Source organism: Nicotiana sylvestris, chromosome 1, assembly GCF_000393655.2.
Source record: "Nicotiana sylvestris chromosome 1, ASM39365v2, whole genome shotgun sequence".
In the NCBI taxonomy this organism is placed as follows: domain Eukaryota; kingdom Viridiplantae; phylum Streptophyta; class Magnoliopsida; order Solanales; family Solanaceae; genus Nicotiana; species Nicotiana sylvestris.
Genome location: NC_091057.1, coordinates 29,453,527 through 29,477,087, shown reverse-complemented (window position 1 = coordinate 29,477,087; position 23,561 = coordinate 29,453,527). Strand labels below are relative to the sequence as shown.

The 23,561-nt window shown below is 34.3% G+C and overlaps 2 protein-coding genes and 1 long non-coding RNA gene across 3 annotated transcripts; all 3 read left to right on the top strand.

The window, feature by feature from the left end:
- The first annotated feature begins 2,831 nt into the window (after nt 1–2,831).
- Nucleotides 2,832–10,176, top strand: LOC104243170 (uncharacterized). Its single transcript, XR_715147.2, has 4 exons — nt 2,832–3,228; nt 8,398–8,542; nt 8,948–9,030; nt 9,715–10,176. It is a non-coding gene; the product is annotated as an uncharacterized lncRNA (long non-coding RNA).
- Nucleotides 10,177–10,353: 177 nt separating this feature from the next.
- LOC104243171 (uncharacterized) lies at nt 10,354–14,939 on the top strand. Its single transcript, XM_070158676.1, has 5 exons — nt 10,354–10,557; nt 10,637–10,838; nt 12,309–12,434; nt 12,540–12,970; nt 14,854–14,939. The coding sequence occupies exons 2-4, from the start codon at nt 10,761–10,763 to the stop codon at nt 12,708–12,710; spliced, it is 375 nt and encodes a 124-aa protein (XP_070014777.1). The 5' UTR covers nt 10,354–10,557; nt 10,637–10,760; the 3' UTR covers nt 12,711–12,970; nt 14,854–14,939.
- A 3,237-nt stretch (nt 14,940–18,176) lies between these two features.
- On the top strand, nt 18,177–23,324 carry LOC104234820 (protein unc-13 homolog). The gene is made up of 5 exons (XM_009788456.2): nt 18,177–18,926; nt 19,289–20,176; nt 20,945–21,397; nt 21,767–21,953; nt 22,041–23,324. Exons 1-5 carry the CDS (start codon nt 18,372–18,374, stop codon nt 23,012–23,014), a joined length of 3,057 nt encoding a protein of 1,018 aa, XP_009786758.1. The 5' UTR covers nt 18,177–18,371; the 3' UTR covers nt 23,015–23,324.
- Nucleotides 23,325–23,561: the final 237 nt, after the last annotated feature.

The following is a 23,561-nucleotide window of genomic DNA, read 5'->3' as shown; positions in this document are numbered from 1 at the left end:
ACAAATCACCTCCCGAAGCTAACCGAACCATCATAACTCACATCCGAGCCCTCTAACTCATAAGTCAACATCCGGTTGACTATTTCAACTTAAGCCTTCTTAAAAGAGACTAATAGCCTGTTTGGCCAAGCTTCTCAACACAAAAAAGTGCTTTTTTCCCAAAAACACTTTTTTTTCCTAATTTGAGGTGTTTGGCCAAGCTTATTTGGGGAAAAAAAGTGCTTTTGGGAAGAAGCAGAAGCAGTTTCAGAGAAGCAGAAAAAAGTAGTTTCTTTCCAAAAGCAGAAGCAAAAGCAGTTTTGGCTTTTCTTCTTACCTAAAATACCCTTAACAAAATATAGTATATACCAAAATAACCCTTAAACCTAATACTTAGGATATTAATTTATAAATATTTCTTCTTATTTTTAGAAAACTTTCTAATATATAGTGTCTTTAGGGGTGAATGCTTTTATATTTGTTGAAGGAATTTTAATATATTTAACTTATATTAAAAGAATTAAGTACTTTTTAATTTTATTTTCATATTTTACTTAAATAAAATGATTTTTTTAATTATTGCATGTAATAACAAAATTTTGATATTATTTATTTACTTATAATATTAATTATTAAGTAAATCTATTCATGTCCTTATTCGTAATTTGACACTTAAAAGCACTTTCTAAAAAGCTTGGCCAAACACAAATTATTTCTCAAAAGTGCTTTTCAGACTGATTAGCCAAACACAAACTGATTCTCTCCAAAAGTACTTTTTTCAAAAGCACTTCTCAAAATAAGCTGATTTCTCCAGCTTGGCCAAACAGGCTATAAGTGTCTCATTTCTTACCAAAACCACATCAAACACAAACCAATCAACTCGAACACATAAAACACGGATAACGAAGCATAAAGAAGCAGAAATGAGGAAAACGAAGCTGGGGTATTGGTTAGCCCGAAAGACAAAATCATGAGACGACTGACCGGGTCATCAAACATACATATCTTATGCTTGAGTTTATATATATATATATATATATATATATATATATATGTCAGCAGAAATTATAAATTAAAGAACTTCTAATACATTTTATTTCGTATAATAAGTGGCTTGAGATGGGTTTACATAAAGAATCATGATCAATGAGAATTCATATAGCTGATCCTGACTTGTTTGAAACCATTAATTTCTGACAAATTTTTATATCCTCATGACTTTTTTCATCGCTAGTAATACAAACTCAAGATTTGCCAATCCTTTGATATTCTAAATTACTAGTATTAGTACCCGCATGATGTGCGGATAATATTACGATCCTTCTATATTCTATAAATTAAAAAGAATAAATTATATGAATAACTATTAGCATAAACTTAAATATTATAATTACATATATAGTCGGTGATACAAACAAATAAAAATACAATATGATTCAAAAATAAATACTCCTTTCCTTTCAATTTACATAAAGTATTTTTCTTATTAGTCTATTCCAAAAGAATGACACATTTAACTTTAAATTTTTCATTTTACTCATTTTACCTGTAATGAGAAGCTCTTACACTCATACAACTATCACGACCCCACAAAGCTTCTAGGACCACAAGTTTCAAAAGTTTTCTTTTCGTTTTTAAACTTTGTGCCAAGTCAAACAACAACAACAACCCAATGAGATCCCACAAGTGGGGTATATGGAGGGCAGTGTGTATGGAGATCTGAGGCTATTTCTGATAGACCCTCGGCACAAGAAGAAGGAAAGAGACAGTGTATCAGTAACAGCTAAATTCAAACTATCTCATCAAAATTGAAACTGAATGAAATAATACTAAATAGAGTAATAACTAATAAAAATACATTTAGTAATATCTTAATTTATATTATAAAAATACATTATATTATTATCTCAAAATAATAATTTCTCACATCAACATCAACTTCTACCAACCTAAAATATCACAATAATAAATTAATATATACACACATGATGATTTATTGACAACCAATATATTCTAACTTTTGGGAGTTACCAACATATAAAACAGTCGGATCGTAATTTGCTCAACAATTTTAATGTCACCTCAATTTTAACCACACAATTAAAGTCACTTTTTTTTAACAATTTAAATGATACTTTTGGGATATAGTTAACATTAGTATATTATAATTAAATAAATGTTAAACTACTTTAAATATATTGTACTTCTTAAAATGAATTGTACCTTATGATTTTTGTAATTCACTTTATTTTGTGTAAATAGTAATCCCAAATAGTGCAATTATATTTCTGTATATGTTTACCCTATCTAAATCTATTTTATTCTAATTGACACATATATACCGATCCCATCAGTTGCTCAATCAATTGGCTCATACACTTTGAGAGACATAAATATCAACATCGGACTAAAAAGTCATAGTCCATACCTAAACTACTGGAAAATAGGCCTACAGGAACAACTGTTTTGGCAACGGTTATTAAACCGTTGCAATAGATTAGGTACGGTAATGGTTACAACCGTTACAATAGAGTTTGGATGAAACCAGCACACTTTAGATACTAAACCGTTCCCGTTAACAGTTCACCGTTACCATAGGTTTTCTTTATAGGATCCGTGTTCTCAACCGTCCCAATAGGACTATTTGTAGTAACGGTTATAGAAATTTTGTAATATAGGAACGGGTATTTTGTTCCCTCCTTATTTCCCCCCCTGAATTTTGCTAAACCCGCCAATACAACCCCTTTTTCCTTTTATTTCTTATTTATTTTATTTTGGTAAATATAATAACTAAATTAAAATTTATTCGACACTTCCAATGCTCTCGTCTTCCTCATCAAGCTCGTATTCTTGGCAGCAAACGTTCCAAACCTAAATTCTAACCTTCCTCAAATCACCAGCAAAAATCCCTCATTTGCAAATCACCATCCTAAATCCCCAGCGTTTGGTTTATTCGCAAATCACCAGAAAACTTTCTCAAATCTCATTGTTGGTGATTTACTTTCATCTCCTCTGCATTTGGTCCAAAATTTTCAAATCCTCAAATCTATTTGTTAATTAAAAATCCCCAAATCTCGATTGCTAACCCAAAACTCCCAAACCCCCAAAGTCCCAAACTCCATTTTTTTCACTCGAAGGATCTGAAGAACAGAGGAATAATTTAAAGTCAGCGATTACGGGGTGTAGAAAATATTTTAAATCACGAGAAAGTTTCGACCCAAAAGGCAATCAGTGAGAAATCAACTTCAGGTAATTTTTCCTTTGTAATTTGGGCATTATATTCTATAATCGTTCTTTTTTCCTTTAAGCTTTATGGTGTGAGCAATGTATATGATTTCACTTCAGTGTATATTCTAGCCTAGTTTCTCGAATTAATTTTTTAACTTAGTTAAGGCACACAAAATACTAAAGCATTTTGGGAGATGACCGCAGCAGCTTTGGAGATTTTGTATAAGTCGGGTCTAGCAGTCAGTTTTCAGCAAGTATTCAAATCTCTGTGTTTATATCCCACCAAAACCATGTTCTTCAGAATAAACAATTATTCTTACTGCAACAGAATAAACCATGTTCTCTGTGCTAGTTTGTTTAAATGTTTATGCGAAATCCTGCAGTACGAAGTCCCCCAACATATGTCAAACTAGGGACGCCGATGATTTTTGGTGAGTTAATACAGCTCCACCTGTTTACATAATACTTATTACTTCTAGCTTAGAAAGCTCTTACATGTGAAAGTCCAAGATTGTTGCTTTATTAAAGAAAGGTTCCAGATTATTGCTTTAACAAGGCCAAACTCCTATTATCCCTCTCTTTTTCATTGTATACTTTGCTCTAAACTGGATATCTACTATATGTTCCTGCTTGTTAGGTTCTATGAACTCTCATTTTCAAATAATATTGTGAATTGAAGCATGGTTTCATGAATCAACGCATGCATCTAAGCTTAAGACAATAAAGTGAAAATAGTTATTCCATGCCCATTTTCTTACCTTATCAATTATGTAAGTATATGTTTTAAAAGCCATTATGGTATATGTTTCTTGGCGAGCTACATGCAAGTCGCCTGTTGGTAAGCAACTAACTGACGAAAAATTTCACGCCCGTGCAAAAGGTCATAAAATTTTATATATGAGTGCTTTATATTACATCTTATATGAAGCTTGAATCAAGCACATGATTTATCTATCATAACTGCACTAATATATGGTGGTGAAATTTCTCTCTTAACTGCTTTAATTGCCCATACCCCAGAAAAACTCTAATAGAGGAAAATCTTTAACATGTTTGAAGTTTATCTGGTCTTAAATCTAAAATTCTTTTATTCTCTTTAGCCCTTTAATATAAGTATGGAAAAGGTAAATAATATCCTAGAATAGTTGTCCATGAAACAAAATGTCATGGTTAACAACATTGCAAGAGCTATTGCAGTAAGTTGTGATGAACCAATATAGCTTTTACACATATAAAGTTCTTCAGAATTGCCAAAATTCAAGGGTTTGAATCTTAGAGAATACTTGTTACTCGTGATTTTAGCAGAACTCATGCTAAGAATCTGAACTTTGGTGACATATTCTTTTTTTTAGTAAATTATTATTCTCCTACCGTATATATTAAACTGTTCTGATGGGTTGTGATGAGACTATGTTGTCTTTTGCTTGACTTGGTCTTTCGTTGGATTTATGCTTCTATTAATACAAAAGTGCAACAATTTCACGGGCATAGGTGCTCAACTCTTTGGAAATGGAAAGCATGAATGCAATTATGTAGTCATGTCCTTAGTTCCATCAAACATTAACACTTTATTGTCTTCAGATGCTCACGTGCTTGTTATAGTGTAGTGGGTCTTGCCTTAAAAGCAGTGGTCAATGTCAAATTAGTATGCTTTTGGTTTATTTGATTAGTTTTGTTGATTTACTTTTATCGTATAGGATATCTATGGATAATGGTGATAAAAGTTGGATAAATCTCCTGAGATGGACGGATGAGTATATCCCTGGAGTGAATGATTTTCTTGATAAGGGATTTGAACGAGCTGCCCAAGGAAATGAAATATTATGCCCTTGCAAAAAGTGCAGGAATCGCTATTGGTATTATAGAAATGTGGTGGAGGATCATTTGGTTGTTCATGGGTTTGTTGATGGTTATACCAAATGGGTTTTCCATGGGGAAGGATTTTCCTCGAGAAATACACCTTATCCAGGCAATGATGATGAAGGTTCTACCATGCGAGACGATATTGATGGACTACTTCATGATACATTTAAAAACATAGAGGGTCAGGCAGGGATGAAGAAGAAGCTGGGGAAAGACTATTTGAAGATGCAAAGAAGTTTTTCAAATTGCTGGAGGAAGGAAAACAAGAATTATATCCGGGGTGTGAAAATTTTAGTAAACTGAGTTTCACTATTCGATTGTACTTGCTTAAATCATTGCATGGGTTGAGTAATGTGGCTTTCTCTGATTTGTTAGAGTTGATAAAGGAGGCATTTCCATTTGCTCAAGTACCGGAATCTTTCAACAAGGCTAGAAACATGATAAAAGATTTGGGTTTTCATTATGAAAAAATACATGCATGCCCTAATGATTACATGTTATTTTGGAAAGAAAATGCGAATATGGGTAATTACTCTATTTGTGGGTCTTCAAGATGGAAGAGTGTCGGTCCTTTGACTAAAGCAAGCTCTAAAATCCCTACAAAGGTTTTAAGGTACTTTCTTTTAAAGCCTAGGCTTCAGAGGATATTCATGTGTCCTGAAACGGCTGCTGCAATGAGATGACATGATAATGAGTGACCCAATGATGGGAGTATAAGACATCCTGCTGATGGGGAAGCTTGGAAGGCTTTTGATTCTTTGCATCCAGACTTCTCTAGAGATCCTCGGAATGTTAGATAGGGTCTCTCAAGTAATGGTATCAACCCGTTTTGGACCATGAGCATTTCTCATAGCACGTGGCCTGGTCCATCATCTCCCGGAAATGATATAGATGTGTACCTACTTCCATTAATTGAAGAATTGAATGAGCTATGGGAAACTGGGATAGACACATTTGATGCTGAAACCAACCAATCTTTCCGAATGCGTGCTGCCTTATTGTGGACAGTTAGTGACTTTTCAGCATTAGCAATACTTTCAAGGTGGAGCACTAAGGGGAGATTAGCATTCCCCACTTGCAATTATGACATATGTTCTCAATATCTCAAACATAGTCACAAGATGTGTTACTTGGGCCATCGAAGATTTTTGCCTCGTGATCATCCATTCCGAAGAGATAAGAAGTCTTTTGATGGTAAGGAGGAACATAGACCTGCACCTGCTCCCTTGTCGGGTGAAGAAGTCTTTGAAGAGCTGCTTGAATTCAACAATATCTTTGGAAAGAGCACTAAAAAAAGGCCTCAGAGTGATAAGGGTCCGTGGAAAAAGAGATCCATTTTTTGAATTGCCATATTGGGTGCATAACAAATTGAGGCACAATCTTGATGTGATGCACATCGAGAAAAACATATGTGATAGTTTGCTTGGGACTTTATTAGAAATAGATGAAAATCAAAGGATCATGAAAAATCTCGCTATGACTTACAAGAAATGGAGATATGAAAGGAGCTACAACCAAGAATAAATAGTGATGGAACTATAAGTGTAGCTAAATCTTGTTTCTACATGGAACCAAAACAGAAAAGTTTATTTTGTACTGTCATAAAAAATGCTAAATTACCAAAGGGTGTGCTTCCAATATTTCAGAACGCGTGCAAGTGAAGGAGATGAAAATATCAGGGTACAAGAGTCATGCCGCTCATTTTATAATACATTACTTGCTCCAGGTTGCTATTAGAAAAGTGTTGCCCAAACATGTTTCATTGGCCTTGATTAGGTTGAGAATTTTTTTTATAGCTATATGTAGTAAGGTCATAAGGCGAAGAGATCTTGAAACAATGCAGTCGGAAATTGTTGAAATAACATGCGAGCTTGAAAAGATTTTCCATCCAACATTTTTTGACATAATGCCATATTTGCCTATTCATTTGGTGAATGAAATTAAGCTTGGGGGTCCGGCTCATCTCCGTTGGATGTATCCCATTGAGAGGAACCTATGTAAGTACAAGTAATTTGTACGTAATCGATCTTGTCCAGAAGCGTCAATAGCAGAGGGGTTTGTGGCCGATGAGTGCTTGACTTTTTGTTCGAGATATCTACATGATGGCATTAGGACAAAATTTAGTAGGTACCAAACTGTGGATGATGAGTGCTCTCAAAATTTGTCGCCTATATTCCCTAATATAGGCCATCCAATTGGAAGTAAGAAAAAAATACTTTTCTCATGGATTCGCAGTTATGATTTGAAACACATCGATATGCTCTGTTCAATACTGGAGATGAATAAATGGAAAAGTTTACCGAGTAAGATAAATTATATAAACATTTATCTATATTTATATAATTTTTTTACTATATGATTAAAATTGAAATGTTCTTGATTGTAGGGAACATAAGAATTTAATTGTTATTCATAGTAGATCAAATGCATGGGTAAGAGCGAGAGATCACAGCCGAGAATTCAGCAATTGGTTTAAAGAGAAAGTTAAAAATATTGTTGTGCCAGATTATTTAAGATGGCTATCCAAAGGACCTAATATGGTAGCCAAAAGATATACGACATATTTTATTAATGGATACCGATTTCATACCAAAGAACAGGATTTCCAATGCAAGACTCAAAATAGTGGAGTGACTTTATCGGCAACAACAGATAGTTTTGCTAGTTCTAGGGACCAAAATCCCATCTATGGTGAGGTTATCTATTATGGAGCGATTCAGGATATCATTGAGATTGATTATTGGGGTTATTTTAGTGTTGTACTGTTTAGATGTGATTGGTTTCGTAATGAAATAGATGATTATGGGTTAACTCGGGTGTACTTCAATAGATTATGCAGTAGAGATGACCCTTTTGTGTTGGCATCACAAGTTTATCAAGTTTTTTATGTGGAGGATCCAACTGAGAAAGATGTTTATTATGCTAGGAGAAAAGTATCTGTTGATTTGTATGATCTAGAGTAAGAGAATTGTCCTAATATTGGAGACACATTTTGGAGGGAACCTAATAATGACATTAGTTCCTCATCTAGATTACATGATGTTGACATTAGATGGTCAAGAGAAGACGTACCCCTTGATATCATTGATACTCTATCTAATGCACAAAATTCACATGATACAATCGTGGAAACATCGGAAGAGGAGGATGGGTTTGATGATACTGATTGGGACTGGATGGAAGCAGATGATTAAATAAGAAAATTCTGAAATCTTTTAAGTATATTCTTTTTTTAGTGAGTGATAATGCCTTTTTAAATAAATATTTTATGATTATTTTTGTTTATATCCTTTATAAAATTATTCTTCCATGCTTTAATTTTTGCAGGATTTGAGATCTGGTAACATTATTGTCGATATTGAATTAATTGAGAGAGATTTCAGATATTTTTGTTCGGTTGTTGAGGCCCGTCCCTTCTCCCACGCCCTCTTTTGGTTCTGCTGTCCAAGTCTTCAAGTGTGAAGCATAGTTGGTAATTTCTATCCTCTATAAAATTATAGCAACTCTATGGTCCTTAAAGAATATATTTTACATGGTGCATTTTGCATCCTATTCCTTGTCACACGCCATCCTTACTTACATGTTGCTGATCGCTATTGGTGATTATTTAAAGGAGAAAAGAATTTTAAGTAGTTAGTATTGGTCCATGGCAAGAGTACAAGGATATTGGAAAGAATCTAAAAAGATGATCCATTTTTCAAATCCAAGAATAGATATAAATGGGCATGACTTTGGACAATCTAACAAGCTTCCTTTTTTCTTGGCTTTATAGACTTTTTTTTGTAAATGTTTCACTTTTCTCTGAGTTAAATTTTACTCTTTTTGAGTTATCTCCTCTTTCTGATTGATGGGGTTTGTTGGATTCCTTTGGTGTTAGCTAGGAGCTGGAGCTAGTGCTGAAATGAGTGATATTTTGCTGGTTGTATTTTGAGCGGAGCATTTTAAAAGACTTGGTCTTAGGTAATTTCTTGAAATTCTGTTCATTGTCTTATTTTTTGATGATAATCTTAGTGATATTTTGCACCAGATGCGTGCATGTTTGGCCATGTTTGCACTAGATGCGCACATCATTGAAGCAATCAGTTTTGCTGTTGATTGTGGGTGCGATACAGTGGTAACATATGCCTATCATGATGTGCCTCTCTTCATGTGATATTGAAATGTTGATCTACACTTTGATATCACCTCTAAGCACCTCAACTCCTTCTGTATGTACTTGTCAATAAAATCTGCATAAAGTATATGGCAGCAGAGTATTCTTCCAAAATTCTATGCTTTTGCCTACCATTAACTTCCTCCCAGTGGAATGAGTGCATTGCATTAATACCACCAATTGAGATTCCATCAAATAGTAGGGCATAGAGACAGTAACTTTTGCCTTCCCTCAGAATATGTGAATTTCGAATATTGCATTCCCCCATCAGCATTTTAATTGAAAACTTTGTGTGTGTGTATTGTGTGTGTGTGTGTTTGAATTGCGCTTAAGGTAGTTTGGCAGAGAAGAGACTTATATAACAGCTATAGAACTTGAAAACTTTCAGGTGAAGCTTTTTGAAGATTAGGTTCAGAGGCAAATGACTCTTTGTTGTATGTTGGTCAATCAGTTCTCTTCCTTTGCTAACATATATTGTGTTTGCTTTTCAGAATCTGAAAAATATTTGAATAGTCATGAATCAAGAAGGGTGCTCAAGCAAAAATAAGAAAATATCCAACCGCATTCCAGTTGGATCACTTGCATCTTTACGGAATCAAAGGGTTTCGTCGTTGACAACAAAAAGAACCTTCCAAGCTACACGGTCTAATACAAATGAAGAACGACAATCAGAAGGTGGATTACCTTCATCTTTGCGAAACCAAAAGGTTTCGTCATTGACAACAAAAACATTCTTGAAATCTATAAGGTCAAATGCAAATGAAGAATGCCAATCCGAAGGTGGATCTCAATTGCAAGAACAAGTGCAGCAAGTGCCACAGAATTGCACCTTTTCAGCAACACAAGGAGTACATGAACAAGTGCAACAAGCGAATATGGATTGCATCACTCTTGCATCATAGGGAGTACATGAACGATCTGATGATTCTACCAATCATGAAGCAATTGAACAATTTGAGGAACAAGACAAATATATATATATATATATATATATATATATATATATATATATATATATATATATATATATATATATATATATTAATTGATTAACTAAATATAGTGATTAATGATTATCTTTGTTTTGTAATATTGCAGGCCCCTCCTCGCCAAAAAAAAAGAGGTCGTACTCAAATGCCAAGTGTTCATGTTAAAAAAGAGCGTAAAATAATCACTCTAAATGAGTTTAATCAACCCATTGGTCCTACTAAAGAGGTTGTAAAAGAGTTGGGTAGCTTCCTCGGCACATTGGCAAGGAGTGGGACTTTTGTCCTCTTAATGTAGTTAATTGGAGGAAACTAGACACAAAAGATGATATGTGGAAATATATCAATGTATGAAGTTTCCATTGTCCAATAAACATGGATGATATTTCTTATTTCTTGCACTAACCCAATTGCACTAAATTTGTAGGAAAAATATGACATTCCTGACGAGGCAAAAAATGGACTTTTGAATCAGTTTGTAGTGCTTGGAGAAAGTATAAGAGTCAATTAAGACAACCCACTTCACAACCTATGAGAATGATGAGCTTCGAATGGAGAATAGACCAGTAGATGTTCCAGAATCTCACTTTAAGGATCTTTTTAACTATTGGAACTCCGATCCTCACAAGGTAATTACATCCAGAATCTCTTGTCTAGTCTTCGGTGAGTCAGTCACACTTAGGAACTGTTCTGACTTCTTGCCATAGCTTTTTAAGTCCCAGTTCAGTCAGTTACATTGTCACCCACCCCTTGGTAATAGTTGCCCTGTCTTACTGGTATCATTTTATAGTCCAACCATTTCAATTTGAGGCATTACAAGCAGCTAGCTTATATATTATATAGAAAAATGAACAAGCAATCATCATACTTGGAAACTCAACTTCAGATTTCAGTCAAGTTAATTAATTTAAATTTTGTAAATATATATAAAGTGTAGAAACAAAGAGGAAAGAAACTATTTTGTTAGAGAGTGGATAGGAAATATATTGGTCAAACTAGAACCAATAAGGGCCACAACAAAATTCTAATCATTCTTGTGGAAAACTCTATAGACTCTTTTAATAATATAATAACCACCATGGAAATAAGGAACCAGTGACTTATTTTAAAACTTGTAAAACCACAATCCTGTTTGGTTTTCCAATAAGATCCTATAAAGTCCATAGTGAGTAAAATCCATGTACAGAAAATTTTATCTTCTGTTGTTTGTATCTCACTTGTAGAGGCACAAGTTAATCTTCTTGCTGAAATAAAGTATAATCTGATGTTGCTTCGCTCTTGTGCACCTGCACGGAAAATGATCCCAGTTTACGAGATACACATGTCCCTTCAATCTCAAAATGCATATCTGTGCACATATATCTATAGGAAATCATCGAAAAATGCTACTCAACAGTATAAACTTGTGATATTCTTTTCTGCATTGTGATATTCTATATAATATATAAGCTAGCTGCTTTTAAGAGGATGCTGCAGTATGCATTCTCTTTTAGTATCTGTTATCCTGCAAATATTAGTATTTGTCACATAGTTATATAGCATCACAGTTGTCATATCTTTTCACATGTTTCAGTATCTAATGTGCAAGACTAATATGTCTATATAGTCCAATGTTTAATCAACAAGTGTAATGTTCTATAATTGGCTAACTAATCTCCCCTTAACATTCATCTAAGTGCATGGTATTGGGATGAATATATCGAAGCTCTTCAGATGTATTCACTTCAACAGCTACTACCAAGTCCTTTAATCAAAGAAGTTATAGAGATGAATTTGCAACTACCTGACTTTCAACCTTTTTTTCTAGAGCAGTGATAGTACTTAATCAAGCAAGCTTTAATACTATGAGTGTAGTCTTGGGTCATGATGTGGGTAATAGGCATAACTGTTGGTTACTATTTGGTTGACTCGTTTATTTGTAGAAAATGTCCGAAACCAATACATAGAATCGAAATAAGTTGAAGTGTCCACACACAGCTGGCAGAACACCTTTTGGTCTAATTCGTGAGGTTTGATGGTTTATCTTTCTTATTTTTTTACAATTATGAACTTGCTAACTTTATATGGAAAGATTCTTATACTTGTGTTCATGTAACTAGGAAAAAAAGAAGGAAATCTCTGATACTTCAGATACTGTATCAAGTAAGGACATGTTTGTGGCTACAAGAAAAAGAAAACTTGGCCGAGTATACAAAAGCTCATATGACAATACGATTAGTAAAATTGTACGAAATTTCTAATTTAGAGTTTGTCGTGCTTATTTATTTGTTCTTAATTATTGATTCAACTTTAGTTACTTAAAACTCTTTTTTCTCGCATTTGGTTTGTAGGCTGAAATAGAGAGAATACAATCTACTCAGGAAAGTGAAGATGTCAGTCATTCAATTGACGCTTTTGCATCAGTCATGGGACCTGAACATCCAAGGTCGCGTGAGATTGTATGGACGAGGGGTTACCAAGACTGTGTTAAAAGGGCAAAAAGGGAATCTTGGATCTTCTGATGAGAGGATGCAACAAAAAATGGAGGAAATGGAAGAGAGGATGCAACAAAGAATGCATGAAAAGTTGAACGAATAAAAGGATGCTATGGAACAAAATATTACAATGAACATCATCGCACAACTTCAGCATCTGAACCCAGATTTGCGACTTGATCCTGACATGTTAAGGTTCAGTGATCGTTCACCTGTAGATGCTTCCTCTGCACAACAAGCTGCTATTCAACTAAACAGTTGACCATCTGTTGGTAGTAACAATCAAGGTCAGTACGTACCAAATATTATAACAATAAACTTCGTTTGAATTTAAAAGGTAGAGATGCAACGTCTGTGTGTTGGAATTTTTTGCTTCTTTTGTTTAAGATCTTCTTGATGTACTTTGCCAATATCTTTAGCAATTCTAATAAGTTGTGCCTACCCTAATAGTTGTGCCTATCTCATCACAATAATCTGATTGTTTAACTAAAGAACCTTAGATCGTAGTCATACTTTGTCTATATTGATTCTGTCTAGTTAAAAAATGGTTTGTATGTCATCATGATAATTTAATGAAGGTATGGGTACATCTTAACCTAGGGTGCCACAGTAGTCCTGCTAAATGATGATCTGCATTCATCTATCTGTTTAGTTTTGACCATTTATGTTTTTGGATCTTTTATGATCATGTGATATCTAAGACACTATTTGAGAAGACTTCTTTTGTCAATATGGGTAACTGTTCACTTTGGTAACCTAATAGCTTGGTGGAATGATGTTGAACACGTACTATGCCGGTAGGATCCAAAATGGAAAGTTTGTTGGTAACCTGTTTATTGACATCACTATGTATAGAAGAACTTAATCATGAACTGGAGGGATATTTGGATCTTACAATTTGAAAAAACTGTTAGACTATACATTGTCACAATAAGATATCATGCTCGTTAGGTCCAAACAAAATTAAAACTAACTTTCCTACTTGCATTGATCTCTCTGCTGGTTTAGCGGATTGATATTTTGGGAAGCCTGGACACGGCTATTAATATAAGTGTTGAGTGAAGTAGGGGTCTCAGCTATATATATATATATATATATATATATATATATATATATATATGCTTGCTCTAGACTGTTCTGAAGATTATTGAAATGCATGCTGACCTGTCCTAAGTGACATGAACATATTCAAGGATCCTGAAATGATGAACCTTCAATAGAATTAATAAAGCCAGTGTACATATCCTTCTTTGTCACTTACTGATGCTTAGATCACATAATAAGACATCTCTGAACTTGAAGTGGTTAAAGATAACACCTATCTACTGGTAATATGCAACTTATACAGTAAAATATACTGATAATATGCAACTTACTGATGCTTAGGGCCAAATTTCAGAAATGTCATTGTTTTAAAATGTTTTGTTTAGTTTCTCTACAAAACTGTTAGATTAGTTGGTTCACTTGCTAAGACATTTCCAGCGAGAGAAACACGTGTAATTGGTCCTTTAGTCGAGAAACTTAGTAATAGGAACCTAGACATGGCAGCAGAAGCTGCTGCCTCACTCGGGAAGTTTACTTGTCCTTAGAATTTCTTGGGTATGGAGCACTCAAAAACAATTATCGAATTCAGAGGTGCTCCTCCTGTGATGAGACTGTTGATAGGAAATGAACAATCAAAATTGAATGGATTGATTCTCCTCTGCTACCTAGTATCACATGTTGGTAACAGTGAGGCTCTGGAACAAGCACGAGTATTCACTGCTCTCGAGGGAGTAGATCGCTCGTTAATTGCTGCACATCCTGAGTTAAAGGAATTGGTGCCAGAGGCAATGTATCACCTAAATGTTTATCACTCTGGTGTACTTACTGAGAGGCAATATAATGGTCATTGATCAGCTGAAAGAACGATTTAAATAGTTGATGTTTCGTGTTGGTTTTGTAATTATGTTTGTGATTCTTCTTATGAATTATTCTTTACTTTGCCATCATAGCTTGATAGTTTGAAAGTCTTGGTCTTTGGTAATAATATCAGATTGTTATAATGTTGCGTATAGTTTGTTGAGATGAATAAGTTGGATTAATAAAAGAACGAAAACAGTTAAATGCTTGAGTATTCTTAGACTGGATTCTGTTGAAGGGTAATAACTTTATTTATCCTCTTTTGTAGGTGGAGTAGATCAAGAAATGAATGATGAAGACGATGAAGAACTAGACCTTACTTGAAATGAATTTTGTATTTTTATAGATGAATTTTCTAGGAATCTTTTGTTACCAACATTTTTGAAACTTATTTACTCTTATGAAATGTACTAAACTTATGCACTCATGGGGTAGAACATTTGCTTTATGGATAATTTTATATTATTAATAGTTTCATTTTATGATGTATTTAAATTTTAGTGTTATTATAAGTTATTATATGTATAAATATTTATTTATAACAGGTGCTATATTTTGGTTTTAACTGATACAATAGCCTATCAGAACCGTTGCAATAGGACACAAATGGCATTCCAGTAGACAATGTATATCGTTGCAATAGGTCCCATAAACTATTTCAAATACAAATATAACTGTTACCATAGCCTAAAGAAACCGTGGCTATATCCAACATAATCGTAGCAATAGTTTACATAAGTGTTGCTTTAAATAATATGGTAACGGTTAAAAACCGTTGTATAAACAATACAGTAACGGTTTTGAACCGTTCCAATTGAAAAAAATAACCGTTCCAACAGAGAAAGGGAAAACTGTTGCGATAGACTTATCTATTTTCACTGCGATGCAAACCATTTCAAGAACCGCTCCAGTAGACTTATGGGTACGCCGGCTGATGTGACGGTCTTTAAACCGTTCCAATATCCCTATGGCTACGGTTTTGCAGTCTGTTGGAACGGTTTTCCAACCGTTACTGTAGACCAATTTTTCAGTAGATATTAGGGAAGAATCCATCCTCCCTTCTTATCTATGAGATATAAAATAAATTATAAAATGTTGGATAATTAATTTTACCGTAAGGCAACATAATTGAGATTTAGTTCAGCCGATGTCTGAGTTGCTTCATAGTTTAAAACATTATCCCCACAAAAATGTATGTCATCAGTTCCTCTATTCTTGTGTAAAATTATGATTGATTAACTCTCTTCCAACATTATTGGAGTTGCTTTAATATTGATCGAATCGTACTGCATTTATGTGACAATGAGAGTCATTTTAAAAGTATTCGACTCCAAACTATATACATCACACATCTTGATTCTCAAAACCAAAATGCTAATTGAGCAAGAGATATAGATTTATTTTTAAATTAATTCAAAATATCAATTTACTCACATTATCTTTATACCTCCTCTTTCTATATTATTCCCTCTACTATGAAATTTTATATAATTATTTCATTTATATGGAAGTTTGACATTAAATTTTCATTAAAATTAACTATATAAGAATTTAAATTATATTTAAATATTTTTAATTTATTTCTTGGAATTATGTCAAATGTCTATATTTTTTAGTTTTATCTATTATAACGGTTTTAAATACGTGTATCTTATTCATATAATATGACTTATCTCATTATTATTTTAGAAACGTTCTCTTCTTAAAGATCAAATAAATCTTATCATTCTATATATATATTTGCTACTGGAATTATTACTTATTTACATATTTTTCTTCTTTTTTGATTCCTTGTTCATGTTATTGCATTACCCATAACTTAGAGTTATTGATATCATTTCCCACAACTCCCGTTAGTACATGAATTTAGTTTTTCTTTTTTCTTGTAAAAAAATTATATTCATTATTTTTTATTCTACTGCTGAAACTAATATTTAAATTTATCAATAATATTTTTGAGTATCATTTATTTATTATCTTTATTTTATATTTTAGCTGAATGGAGTAGTGGTATTCGTAGTATGTGTTGATAATAGCTCCATATTTATCTTTATAAAGAGTTAAGATAAGGGTGCTATTTTTATCTTTCAGCTCAATATTTTCTTATGATCAAAAAATTACTTCCTCCGTTTCAATTTATGTGAACCCATTTGACTGGGTACGGAGTTTAAGAAAATAGAGAAAACTTTTAAACTTGTGGTGTAAAATGAGGCACATATATTTTGTGTGGCTATAAATCATTGCATAAAAGTAAATTATTTCCAAATAAGGAAATGAGTCATTCTTTTTGGCACGGACCAAAATGGAAATATGTTCACATAAATTGAAACGAAGGGAGTATTAGTTAAGAAAGAGTAGTTGGTTATATCGTTATAAGACTATTATTCTTTCTTTCCTTTCAGATTCAAAATAATCTTATTTACTACCTTTCAATTTAAATTAAAAAATTATCTTTTAATTTTAAATTAAATTAAATATTATTATAAATATTATCCTAAATTGTCTTTCAGTTCAATTTTTTTGTGGTCAAAACTTTAATTCATATATTCACTCTTTTGTTATCGCTATTAATATAATATAAATCTTAATTTTATATTTTCTATATTTAAATTTATTGAATTAACGTCTTAGGGCACAGGGAGAAGCGAACGTTATTATCAACTAAGGTAGTTACGAAAGTTAAGTTTTGATCCAACAACTCGGTAATTATGATTATAGGTTCAAACCTAGATTTTTTTAAACTCTTTCTTATTATTTAGAACAATTTGCTCATTGAGCCTCTCATTTGAATTGGAATATTTATATATTGATTAGCTTTCCTAATTAATTAAACAATCAATTCAAAATTAACTTTCTTTCCATTTGGATTTAAAAGAATCTTATTTACTATCTTTGTATTTAAATTAAAGAAATATCCTATCTCCCAATTTAAATTAAATATTATAATAAATATTGCCTTAAATTGTCAAGTGGCTTTATATTATCTTGCCACTTGACTAAATGAGAAGACAAGCTTTCTTGCTTTAATATATATATAGATTTGTACTTTATCGCTCTCAATCACACAATAGACACATACAAATATATATAATAAGAAAATATATACACGTTGTCCACGTAAGATGTTAACTAGATGTGTGTTTGATTCGGAGTGAAAGAGATATTTCAATTATGAAAAGACAAACAAATTACATTATGAATTTTAAATCCCATAGTCAAACCTGCAGGGTTGGCTGAATGGGCCAAACATACATATAAAAGATAACCACAATATGGAGTTGCTTGTAATGACATGACTCAACTAAGGGTGGGAACAATGATTACAGAACGTGCCAAACATGAATTTGTATATTTTTTATTTAGTAATTAAAGATTTTATTACCAAGTGGAATAAATATGTATAATTTTCTTCTAGAAAAGAAGTAAATGGTCAAAAAAATTTAAATATATAAGATAAGCGTGATTTTAATTATTTTCTTTTTTCAAAATTATTAGGAGCGTAGCTGCTTCTCTCTTCTTTCACCACCTTTGGTTATTCGTTTTCTTCGCAAAAACAATAGTGCTAGCTTCCCTTAACCATCTATTCTTTCTTTCTTTTTTCTCCACCAATATCTCCTTGCTTTCTCTCTCTCTTGCTTTTCTTCTCTCGTTCTATCTTCTTTCATTCATTGCCTCAAAAAACAAAAAAAAAAAGAAGTCTAATGCTCACCGGCTTCTCTCTCCCCCTCTCCCGCCGGATATCTGACCACGCCACATATCGGAGATTGTCGTAGTAGCTAGCCCACAATGGCACCTACTACGACCACCATGACACAACATCCTCGCCATGCAAATACAATTGGCGAAGATGTCGTGTCCGTTGACGTTGACCTTGTTTGGCCATTTGAAAATCTTGACGGTCTTCACCGTGATGATTTTCGGGACGCGGCTTACGAGATATTCTTCACCGCATGTCGGTCATCGCCAGGGTTTGGAGGTAGGACGGCAGTCTCGTATCATAATCCGTCGGAAGGAGGAGATGGAAGCGGGTCCGGGGCTGGATCTACCAGTCCTGGATCACCGGTGAAGCCATCCGGGGTTGGGATGGCCGTGACCAGCAAGGTGAAAACGGCATTAGGGTTGAAAATGTTGAAGCGGTCACGATCACGGAGAGCTAGTTCTTTTGGCGGCACACCGTCATCGCCTGGCGGCGGTGCGAGCCCAAAGGTGGCATTCACGGTGCCACAGGCGAGGGCACGGAGGCCGATGACGTCGGCTGAGATTATGAGGCGGCAGATGAGAGTATCAGAGCAAAGTGATAGTAGGCTACGTAAAACTCTTATGAGAACTCTTGTAGGCCAAGTACGTATATAATTGTGTCTATATTGTGGGAAAATTTTATTTTGTGTCTCATACAAGTGGTACGAGATATCTTTTTATCTCACAGTTTTGTGGACCCACATTTTTTGTGGACCCAGAAGTGTAAGACTAGGGTCCACAAATGTGTGAGACAAAAAAGTGTCTCACACAACTAATGTAAGTTGTCTCACAATATAAGTTGTGTGAGACACACAACCAAACTTCTCGATATTGTGCATGTTTTATATGTTTTGCATGCATAAATAAGCAAAAAGAAAATGCATAAGCTTCTTCTCCATCTCTATTTTGTTTACCTGCTATAATTAAACACTGAATAATTGATCTATGTTGTGAAATTTTGATAGATGGGGAGACGAGCAGAGACAATTATCTTGCCATTAGAGTTATTACGCCACCTTAAACCATCTGAATTCAACGATTCTCACGAGTACCATCAATGGCAAAAACGTCAACTCAGAATCCTAGAAGCAGGACTTCTTCTTCACCCTTCTATCCCAATAGAAAGATCAAACACAATCGCAAAACGTTTCAGAGAAATTATTAAAGCTGCTGATACAAAGGCAATTGACACCGGCAAAAATTCAGAGACAATGAGAGCACTATGTAATTCAGTAGTATCTTTAGCCTGGAGAACAATTGATAATTCCCCTACTGATATTTGTCATTGGGCTGATGGATTTCCTTTAAATATCCACATTTATACAGCTCTTTTAACCTCTGTTTTCGATCTAAAAGACGATACTATGGTCCTCGATGAAGTTGATGAGCTTCTTGAATTGATGAAAAAAACATGGACAATTTTAGGTATTAATAGATCAATTCATAACTTGTGTTTTACTTGGGTGTTATTCGAACAATATATCGTAACGGGCCAAGTTGAACCTGATCTTCTTGGTGCATCAATGATTATGTTAAGTACTGAAGTTGCTAATGATGCTAAGAAAGTGGACAGAGAGCCTATTTATGTTAAGATGTTGGCAAGTGTTTTGACATCAATGAGACAATGGTCAGAGAAAAGATTGGTTAATTACCATGAAAATTTTAACAGAGGTAGTGTTGGATTAATGGAAAATAATCTTCCTCTCTTGTTTTCGGCCACGAAAATATTAGAGGAAGATGTTCCTGGATATACATCTGCTAGTTTTGAGAAAGGGGAAGAACTTACTGATGATTCAGCTGGAGATAAAGTTGGTAACTTTATTCGTTCATCTATGAGGAATGCATTCGCTAAGGTCAGTATTTTGGATTTAACTTATATACACTAACGATGTAAAGAATTTTTACACTATAAGTATATTTTAACATGTTCAGCAAATTGTTTTCCTTATTTTTTATGTTACTAGTTCCACTTGTTATAGACACTTACTTGAAGTCAGAGGCGGAGCTAAGTTGGTGGTAAAGGGGTCACCAAAACCCGTTAAACTCGGCAAAAATTTGTGTATATTTATATCCGTATATGCACAAGGACCCCATATATAATTTTATTGTGCGCCCTCAAACACAAAAGTTCGATGGCTGCCTTGGTTTAGCACAGTGGCGGATCCACCTTTGGACATATGGGTGCTGAAGCACCCATTGGCTTTGGCCAAATTATGTAATATATTCATAAATAATACCTAAAAATTTCAATAATTAACCATGAGCACCCACTATGACCGCGTTTGGCCATCTATAATTTAAACTAAAATTGGTGAAGCACCCACAACCTATAAATCCTGGATCCGCCACTGGTTTAGCATGGAGCATAAGCTCCTTTCCCTTGCCTTTTGACCCAAGATCTAAACGACGAAACCCAACATCAGCGTTGCTGCTCCTTGTTCTTTTTTCTTTTTTCCTCTTTTTACTAGGTGCTCCCGCTATGCTCAAATCCTAGGTTGTCCTCTGCTTGAAGTTAACTTTTGTGTGATCAGTGTATAGAAGTTAAATCTTAATATTTTAGCCCTTATTTTCTGATGTGTCTATAATGTAACATTATTTTTCTTTTATTCATGCTCAAATAGATGTTGGAAGAAATGAGCATAGATGGTGCAAGTTTTGAGTTGCAAGAAGTGAGTCAAACACTGATTAAGTTAGCCAATGAAACTGAAGAATTAGCAGCTAAGGAGAAGGAAATATTTAGTCCTGTCCTTAAGAAATGGCATCCTGTTGCAGCAGGAATAGCAGCTGTGGCATTACATTCTTGCTATGGAACTTTGTTAAAGCAATACCTAACCGGCGCAACTTTGCTAACTAAAGAGACAGTGTTGGTATTGCAAAGGGCTGGAAAACTTGAAAAGTATTTAATCCAAATGGTTGTTGAGGATTCTGATGAATGTGAAGATGGAGGCAAAGCTATAGTTAGGGAAATGGATCCTTATGAAGTTGATTCAATTATAATGAATCTATTGAGAAAATGGATTCAAGAAAGGTTGAAGAAAGGGAAGGAGATTATTATGAGAGCAAAAGAAACTGAAGTAAGTCTATAAATTAGAAGACTTTCATTTTGAAATTTCATACTTCTTACTCTTCCCCCTCCTAGTCTTGGAGCAATGATAAAGTTGTCTGACCTATAGGTCACGGGTTCGAGCCATCAAATCAGCCACTGATGCTTGCATCAAGTGGGCTGCCTACATTACACCCCTTGGGATGCGGCTCTTCCCCGGACTTTACGTAAACACGGGATGCTTCGTGCACTGGGCTGCCCTTACTCCATCCTCTCAGGGTAGGGGCAAGGTCTGCATACACACTGCCCTCCCCAAACTCCACTTGTTGAATCCCACTGATTTTTTTTTATTTTTTTGTTGTTGTTACTCTTACTAAAAGTTGAAAACTTTGATATGTAGACATGGAATCCAAAATCCAAAAGTGAGCCATATGCACAATCAGCAGTCGATTTAATGAGACATGCCAAAGAAGCTGTTGACAATTTCTTTGAAATTCCAATGGTCATTTCAGAGGATTTAGTAGGTGATCTTGCTGATGGATTTGAACATCTATTCAAAGAATATGTTACCTTTGTCACATCATGTGGTAAGAGAGAAGTATTTTGTTTGACCAAAAGTTATTTTTGATGCTCAAATAGTTTTTGTTATTTTTGATTTTGGTATCTTTTTGTAGGGTCAAAACAAAGTTATATTCCTACACTTCCTCCTCTAACAAGATGTAGTCAAGATTCAAGGTTTTCCAAACTGTGGAAGATGGCTATTTGCAGTGTAGGAGCAGAAGATCAAAACCAGCATTTAAATGATGAAGGCAATCATCCCCGCCTCTCAACAAGTCGCGGGACACAACGCCTATATATCAGGCTTAACACATTACATTACTTTCTTCTGCAACTCCATTCACTTGACAAAACACTATCACTCTCCTCAAAGATTGTCCCTTCTCCAAGAAGTCGTCACAGCAAGAATCGACAAATTGGAAGCTATTCCTATTTTGATCACACGCGTTCAGCCATCCAAGTAGCTGTACAACATGTATCAGAAGTTGCAGCTTATCGTCTCATTTTCTTCGATTCTCACTCTGTATTCTACGGTAGCCTCTACATCAGGGACGTTGAGAATACACGTATTCGACCAGCTTTAAGGGCACTTAAGCAAAACCTCACTCTTTTATGCGCGATTCTCACTGACAGGGCTCAACCATTGGCCTTAAAAGAAGTAATGAAGGCATCATTTGAGGCATATCTTATGGTTTTACTAGCAGGAGGAAGCAAAAGAATCTTTTCGAGGGGCGATCATCAGATAATAGAGGAAGATTTTGAGAGCTTAAAGAGGGTGTTTTGTACTTGTGGTGAAGGATTGATAGTTGAAGATGTTGTGGACACAGAAGCTGAGACAGTAGAAGGAGTAATAGCTTTAATGGGACAATCAACTGAACAATTAGTTGAAGATTTCAGCATTGTAGCTTGTGAAGCTAGTGGAATGGGAGTTGTGGGGTCAGGACAGAAACTACCTATGCCTCCAACAACAGGAAGATGGAACAGATCAGATCCTAATACAATCTTGAGGGTAATTTGTCATAGAAATGATAAAGTTGCTAATCAATTCTTGAAAAAAACATTCCAATTAGCAAAGAGAAGGCCATATTGAGAAAAGGGGCCAAAATGTATTTAAAAAGAAATTACATACACCGAAAAACTAGTTATGGACACGTGCGTTGGACTAGACATTATCATGCATCGAAAAACTAGTTCTGGACACATGCGTTGGACTAGACATTATCAGTTGTGGTGGAATGTGCTATATGTATAATTCTTTTGATATCTTTTGTATTACTTGAGAGATTATTATTTTGATCACATATTATTGTATAGTGAAGGAATATTATTATATTAGCATTATGAGTTGGAGAAGAAATTCCTAGTGAAGATAGATTGAATAGACCATCATATTCTACTCATACTATGAACCATATTCCTTTACAGATATCAGCTATGGAATTGAAAATGCTCATCAAGAAAAAAAACACATTTCATATCTCGAAATAAGTATATGTAACTGATTATCATTACAATTGCGTGAAAATCATAACAAAGAGAAAGGAGGGAATGATAAAGAAAAATATTGTACCATATAGCTATGTTGCTCGAACTCTTCAAAAAAAATTAAAGCATTAGTGTCAGAACCTCCAAAAATG

Excerpts from the sequence above, each read along its gene's own strand:
- LOC104234820 (XM_009788456.2), top strand. The coding sequence starts at position 18,372 with ATGGCACCTACTACGACCACCATGACACAACATCCTCGCCATGCAAAT. Across the intron at positions 21,398-21,766 it reads TGAGAGCAAAAGAAACTGAA|ACATGGAATCCAAAATCCAA; the intron begins GTAAGTCTATAA and ends TTTGATATGTAG. Across the intron at positions 21,954-22,040 it reads TACCTTTGTCACATCATGTG|GGTCAAAACAAAGTTATATT; the intron begins GTAAGAGAGAAG and ends ATCTTTTTGTAG.
- LOC104243171 (XM_070158676.1), top strand. The coding sequence starts at position 10,761 with ATGGAGAATAGACCAGTAGATGTTCCAGAATCTCACTTTAAGGATCTT. Across the intron at positions 10,839-12,308 it reads GGAACTCCGATCCTCACAAG|GAAAAAAAGAAGGAAATCTC; the intron begins GTAATTACATCC and ends TCATGTAACTAG. Across the intron at positions 12,435-12,539 it reads ACAATACGATTAGTAAAATT|GCTGAAATAGAGAGAATACA; the intron begins GTACGAAATTTC and ends TTTGGTTTGTAG.